Source organism: Myotis davidii, unplaced genomic scaffold (genome assembly GCF_000327345.1).
Source record: "Myotis davidii unplaced genomic scaffold, ASM32734v1 scaffold149, whole genome shotgun sequence".
Taxonomy (NCBI): Eukaryota; Metazoa; Chordata; class Mammalia; order Chiroptera; family Vespertilionidae; genus Myotis; species Myotis davidii.
The window spans coordinates 3,000,317-3,007,660 of NW_006352194.1; the positions used below are offsets into that span (position 1 = coordinate 3,000,317).

The following is a 7,344-nucleotide window of genomic DNA, read 5'->3' on the forward strand; positions in this document are numbered from 1 at the left end:
GAGGCCACAGAGGACTGAGGCACGTGGATGAGCCTACGTCAGGCCACAGGCCCAGCCACGCTGGGGCAGGGCCTGCTCGTGCCAGCCGTGCTACCTAAATCCTTCCGTGTGACATTTCAAAATTTTATCTAATGTGTTCAGTGCTCACAGGCTGTTCCTGGTGCGCACCAGACATTCTGATGCGTGCTACTCACAGACAGGCATCTGATCTGATCCTCAAACAGCCCTATGAGGGGATCTCCATTCTTTTTTTAAATTAGAGATGTTACTTTATTTTTATTTTTTTAAAATATGTTTTTATTGATTTTTTAGAGAGAGAGGAGGGAAGGGGGAGAGAAGACAGAAACATCGATGATAGTGAAACATTGATTGGCTGCCTCCTGCACGCCCCCTACTGGGGATTAAGCCCGCAACCCGGGCATGTGCCTGATTGGTTGGTAATCAACCCTGACTTCCTAGTTCATAGGTTGATACTCAACCACGGAGCCATGCCAGCCGGGCAACCAGTATGCTTTTGAAAGGATTCCTTTCCGATTTCCTCAGGTGGGTATGCTGAGAGCCTAGGATGTGAGAGCCAACGCTCCACAGGCCCTATGGCTGTCCTTACATGCCCTCACGCACGCTTTTTCCTGACCAAAGCCTCATGTTCCTCCCTCACAGTCATCTAAATGACTGGATTCCCAGGAAGAGGTTATGATTTCTGAAGAAAACATGGCTACTATACTATCACAGTTAAGTCTAAATACCTCAATTTCAAAGAAGAAAAGATGTAGATAAACGTATTTAAAGGAACTTAAAAAAAAAAGGACACAGACTCATCGCCTGCAAAATGGTTACATGAACTGGATATAAAATAGTCAAAAGAACAGAGACCAGAAAACCTTGGATATTTTTTTCCATGGAGATCCTGGTTTCATAAAGTTAAAAAGTTAATGAGCATTTAGTAGTTTTTCTTTCAGAGTTCATCTTATTGAAATATTATATTAGAAAGGATGAAAATATTAATTTCCCCATTCAGAAAAGTTAACTATATATTAAATAATTATAGATATATATATTTAATTTTAGTTTAAGATTTTGTTCAATTTATTTAATGCTCTCTCTCAAAAAAGAAAGGAGAACAAAAATTTGGGGTAATTTGCACTACTTGACTTTCGATTTGTTGTTCCACTTATTTATACATTCATTGGTTGATTCTTGTATGTGCCCTGACCAGGGATTGAACTTACAACCTTGGCATATTGGGATGGTGCTCTAACCAACTGAGCTATCTGGCCAGGCTAACACTGCTTCGATATTTTTTTCCACTAATTTTTAGAGAGAATGGAAGGAAGAGAGCGGGAGAGAGAGGGAGAGAGAGAAAGAGAAACATTGATGTGAGAGAAACATATTGATTGGTTGCCTCCTGCACCCGCCCTGACTGGGCTGGGGATCGAACTTGCAACGCAGTAAGCACCCTTGACTGGGAATCAAACCCTAGACACTATGGTGCACAGACTGATACTCTAACCATCGAGCAACACCGGCCAGGGCAACACTGCTTGACTTTTTAAAAAATTTTCAATGTTAAGGACACAATACTCTTTCTTAACTGGAAGATAGAGAATAAGAACCAAGCAAAATAATAAAACATGGATTTGGGTCACTTAGAAAATTACAGTGAATAAATATAACTAAAAGGAAATTTTAAAATACCCAACTGTTGAAAATACATACATTTCTTGGCTTGGAGGGTCCATGGTGCAATGATGGACTGCCAAATGGTGATCTGAATTTAATAAATTACTTATGGAATCACAAACCTGAACTGAATTTACACGGAGGCGTAGCAGTGGTAGATACGTACAAATAGAAGAGTTTATCACCTCAGAGTATTTCAGAGCAAGGAAAACATACAAAACTTTTTTTGCAATATAGTTAAGCCCTCAGAAATAAAGTCTACCATAAGAACATCTAAACCACAAAAACATGTTACCAAAAATGTACAGATATCACGGCCTGCATGCCTGCATTTTTCTCTTTTATAGCGGTAGCCACACTGTATTAGGCCAAACTCAGGTGCGCAACCCCTTTACATACAGACCAGGCCCTCCAGACATTTGCCGTACAAATAAAACAGCCGTGTGAGCAGAGAATCAGCAGAGCAAAGCATTTAGTTCTGAGACTTTTCTATAAAAAGATTTTTAAAGTCTGAACAGACCCCCCCTCCCCCAAATTAAAAAGATTCTTGCTTCTACGTTAGGAAGTTCAACTATCCACTCTGAAACCTAAGTGAGAAACAGTTCTATGTTAGGGGAAAATGCCTACTGTAAAAAACCTCACCAAAAAAGGAAAGTCTGACTACCGAAATGATCTCCCCATCTCCCCCTAATTCACAGAAATGGAGTAAGTGTGACTTTTCTTTCAAGATGAAAAATGCTCAAATGGACACTTTTAAAATGGTTTGTAAGAAAATCTGACCATTTCCTTTTCTAATATAAAGTCTACGAATGACACACAAATATGTACAGCACAGGAGAACCGAGCAGGTGGCTGGGAGCAGCTGGGATGCCACAGGCTAGCACACGGTCACAAGCGGCAGCCGGTGGCAGCCACCTGAGCCATAAGCAGGCCCGGCGGCCGCCACCTGAGCCATAAGCAGGCGAGCTCCCGCGACCCCCCAGCCAAAGCAGCAGCGCCCCCTCTGGGAGGGACCACACACGCGGACAGTGGTGTGCCCATCGCTTTCCTCGGATTCCAGGTCAGAGAACAGTATGCACGCGGATCTGTGCCAGTCGACTCTGATAGTCAAAGTGAATTTGGCATTTCTTCCCCAAAGTTAAAGAAAATAAAATACTAGAGAAAAATGATTTTCTATGAATTATCCTATACTTCAGGTTTCTTCACGTGCAAAAAATTTCAGGTACACGGAATAGTAATTAAGCTTTGATCAGGAGGTTTAGTTAGAAGCTGTTATACCAGTACAAAAATACCCACACTAGATTATTAAAACTGTAAGACTACTTTTAAATTCATAAAAACGGGACTGCGCTCGGCGACGCTAGTTTTAGTTTGGGGGTTCTCCATGCTACACAGAACCAGGGAAAGGAACATTCCTGGAGGGGGCCGTGTTCCTAATTGGCTACTGTTCAAAGGGGCCAAGAGGTGCTGCACGTGGGGGCCAATCCTTGCAGTGCTTCTCAGACTATCAGCCTACCCTAGACCGCCGTGTCCACGCAGGCGTGGGGAACACACTGCCTCGCATGCCCTGCTCACCTCACCTACACCCCGAGCAGCAGTGCCCCAGCAGGGGGCCCTGTTTCCACGACCAGCACCCGCGATGGCAGCCACCTCGCGCCACAATCTGGCCTCACGGGGCACAGTCGAAGGTCTGGGGCTCGCTCGGTGCAGTGCCTGGAGGTTCCGGGCGCCTGGTCTGGGTGATTTTCTGTTTGGGGTTTTTTGTTTCCTCTAGCTCTTCCGTTTCACTTTCACAGACGTGCACCACCACGCTGGGTGTCGACTCGGTTCCTGCGTGAAGTTCATATTTCTCTCCTGTGGAGGTAAACAGCAAAAAAGAAGTGCGTTGTCTCTTGACACGTCTTGTTCCACTCACATTTTAATCGCTGATTATTGGTTTTTCAATCTCTAAATCCTATGTCAGCCCAGTCGTCGTGGCTCAGCGGTTGAGCATCGACATATGAACCAAGGTCACGGTTCAATGACTAGTCAGGGCACATGCCCAGGTTGCAGGCTCGATCCCCAGTGTGGGGTGTGCAGAAGGCAGCCAATCAATGATTCTCTCTTATCACTGATGTTTCTATTTCTCTCTCCCCCCTCACTTCCTCTCTGAAATTAATAAAACATGTATTTTAAAAAATAAATCCTATGTCAGAGGACTTTATCTTGTTTTGGCATTAGAGCTTTGATACTTCAAGGTTCTTATGAAGTTTTGCTGTTTCAATGGCCCGGCCAGTGTGGCTCAGTTCGGTGGGCGTCGCCTTGTGCACTGAAAGGTTGCCTGTTCAATTCCTGGTCCCCGGCCAGTGTGGCTCAGTTGGGTGGGTGTCGCCTTGTGCACTGAAAGGTTGACTGTTCAATTCCTGGTCAGGGCACGTGCCTGGATTTCAGGCTCAATTCTTGTAAGGGGCATGCAGGAGGCAACTGATCGATGTTTTGCTCTAACATCAATGTTTCTCTCTTTCTCTCTCCCTCTCTCCCTACCACTCTGTAAAAATCAATTTAAAAAAACAACAAAAAAGCCTCAGCCAGTGTTGCTCAGTGGATAGAGCGGCAGCCTGTGGACAGAAGGGTCCCGGGTTCGATTCCATTCAAGGGCACATACTTTGGTTGCAGGCTCCTCCCTGGCCTGGGCCCTGGTCAGGGCTCGTGCAGGAGGCAGCCAATCGATGTGTTTCTCTCACATTAATATCTCTCTGTCTTTCCCTCTCCCACAACTCTCTCTAAAAATCAATGGAAAAATCCTCAGGTGAGAATTAAAGAAAGAAAGACCATGGGGTGGAAAAGGGGTAAGGATTAAAAAAAAAAAAGAAAGAAAGAAAGAAGTGAGTAAGGAACACTGAGGTCTAGGAGTTAAAATGCTAATTACTATTCTATGAACAGTTAAGTGAATCTCTTAACTTCGGAATGGTTTCGGTTTTCCCTTGGGAGACATTTGTAATGTTCCAGCCAGAACGGGCAATCTCTTTATTATAGGACCTCAGACATGATCTGGCTCTAATGTCTCAAACAAAACACAGCCATTTCCCCTCAAAATGACCCTTGTATCCCCTACGACAGACCTAACATTGTCTTAGGCGGACAACTAGTCTGAACCAGCAATGAATGGCATTGATTTCTTATGTTGTTTTAAAGGGATGAGAGAAAGAAAGAAAAGAGAAGAGAAAGGAAAATAAACAAAAAGAAGAATTGTGAAGGGATAATATGGTATTCGCCACTAATTCCTTCAAATACCAGTCAGTGGAGAAGCCGTCTGCCTGATACTCTGACGGAGCCGGGGAGAAAGCAATTGATATTCCCTAACTGAGGTGCCGGTAGAATTTGTAGAGGTAAAAACTGCAGTTAGATTTACTGAGTATCATGCAGGTATCATTTAACCCTATAACCACACTGAGAGGGAGCGGGCGTGGTCCCTATTTTATAGACGAGAAAACCGGAGGCTGAGAAGAGTGGACGCTCAGTAAACTGCTCACGATCACAGCTAGCTAATGCCAGTGAGGCCGGGCTGGTGGGACTCACCCTTCACTCTGATCAGGCTGCCACTAGGCGGCTAGAACGCAAATAGCTCAATACGGTCTTTAGTACAAAAGCGTCTTTGGAAAAAAAACAGGAAAGACAGATGTCTGTTACCTGGTCCCAGCTTGGAGACAGCACAGAGAAGGTCGTAATTTAAAAGCGGCATCGCGTCGTCCCCCTGCTGCCACCCCACGGGCGGGGACGCTGGCGGGGAGATGAGGAACTGCTTGACCGGCTGGGGTGGCTGGAGATACGATTTGTCTCGTGTTTCACGGGACACCTGGACCTGCAGGGAAGAAGATACTCAACGTTTGTGACTGGCCTATTTTCTCATTTCCAGCTTCACATTAATTACTACATCTCTTTGGAGAAAGTGAAAAGTTTCTCTTTAACCGTCTGCGTCTCCCAGTGACGGGGTCTGGGTCTGTCTGGTTCACCACTGAAGACTCGGTGCACAGAACAGAGCCCGCCTGAATCAGGTGCTCAATAGAGTAACAGTTGAATAAAAGTAAATGGGTGAATAGATGAATGAATAATGAATGGTAGTAAGCACTAAATTCCAATTTTGGAAGAGACTGGGTTATCTGTCTCCATCTCAATCAACTCCACCAAGAAATGTCCAGATGTCTTTCATTTAGATTTGCATTGGGAGTATGAGATAACAAACTTCTCTTTCTTTTTTTTTTAACTTGAAAGCTAAGACCAAGAAAAAAATACTCTGTTGAAAATAAAACAGAGCACACAGTACATCAGCCTTTATTTCACCAATTCTTCCAAGAAGACATTGGTTTCTCAGAGTCCCATCAATGAGTAGAATGAGGATAGCCAATTCTCGGTAACCTCCAAGATGCTCAAAGTCTAAGACAGCCTGTGTGTGGTACAGCCTACAGCACCTCCCTGGTCATGCCGTAGGCCAGCAGCCATTTTCAATGGGGTGTCTCATACAAATGACAGAACCCAGAAATGATTTCAGATATTTTCTCAAATTTCCCTCATAAAACCCCAGTTCAGAAAAGTGCATAGAAAAATGAATTCCTTTAACTGCTAATTTAAGCAAATAGGAGGGTAAATGCGCTTAATGCATACATTTATGTATCTGTACAATAAAGGAGACAATATTTTTACATTATTTGCTGCCTGGGACTGTTCCTTTCCAAGGCCTCGGATGGAATATGGAAAGTGGAGAACTGCTAATGTTTTTGGGTGGAGAAGAACAAGGTTAAAGAACAGTGTCCGTGGCTCTGTGAAGTACCTGTGCAAAATACAGCTTCAGCTTCTTCCCGTTGAAGTCTGATTCGTGGAGTTCTATTCGTGCTCTGGCTGCTGCTTCAGGCTTGCTGAAATTTATTCTGACTCTTTTAAAGCTTTTAAACAACTGAAACGTAACCTGCTCATCATAGATGGTGAAAAGTGCTTCAAATCTCTCCTACAAAATGAGGAGCAGCAGGGCAGAGAGAATGGAAGGAAAAAGAAAAAAGAAAACCCTTTAACAAAAGAAAATTTAAGTCATTAAACATAAGCAATGGGATAGAACTCATTATAATTTGCCTCCTTCCCCTCCCAAAAAAGCATATTTTTCTTGCAGGTATACAAGAACAGGTATCCTGTTATTCATACACTAAATTCTGCAATTGCACTTATTTGAAAAGTAATTAACTTTATTACATACTAGAGGCCCGGTGCACGAAATTCATGCACTTGGGGGGGGTGTGTCCCTCAGCCCAGCCTGCACCCTCTCCAATCTGGAACCCCTTGAGGGATGTCCAACTGCCCTGTGGGATCGGGCCTAAGCGGGCAGTCAGACATCCCTCTCACCATCCAGGACTGCTGGCTCCCAACCGCTTGCCTGCCCGCCTGCCTGATCACCTCCTAACACAGGGGTGGGCAACCTTTTTGTGAGTGTGTGCCAAAACCAGCAAAATCTATGACTCAAAATTCTTCTGCGTGCCAACCCTAATTTTTTGAGAACATGTTACGCCTACTAGATATCTCTTAAGGTGTATGTATGTGAAGAACCTTGAAGAAATAATAAAATTCATTCGAGCAACAAAAACACAGTATATGGTGATAAAAAATACATTTATTATTTAATGTATACATGTGCACTGA

The 7,344-nt window shown here is 43.9% G+C and overlaps 1 protein-coding gene across 2 annotated transcripts in view; it reads right to left on the bottom strand.

Moving 5' to 3' along the window:
• RCAN3 (RCAN family member 3) overlaps positions 1-7,344 on the bottom strand; it is a 32,823-nt gene that overhangs the window by 2,527 nt on the left and 22,952 nt on the right. Inside the window, exons 4-7 of one of the 2 annotated variants that reach the window (XM_006777537.2) lie at positions 6,488-6,661; positions 5,350-5,521; positions 2,627-3,534; positions 1,762-2,595 (exon numbers count right to left, since the gene is read on the bottom strand). In XM_006777537.2, coding sequence (XP_006777600.1) covers positions 3,350-3,534; positions 5,350-5,521; positions 6,488-6,661 — 531 coding nt within the window. In that variant the 3' untranslated portion in view covers positions 1,762-2,595; positions 2,627-3,349. Of the gene's footprint in view, positions 1-1,761; positions 2,596-2,626; positions 3,535-5,349; positions 5,522-6,487; positions 6,662-7,344 lie in introns of those variants that run through there. The other variant, XM_015557258.1, reaches the window with a different exon arrangement.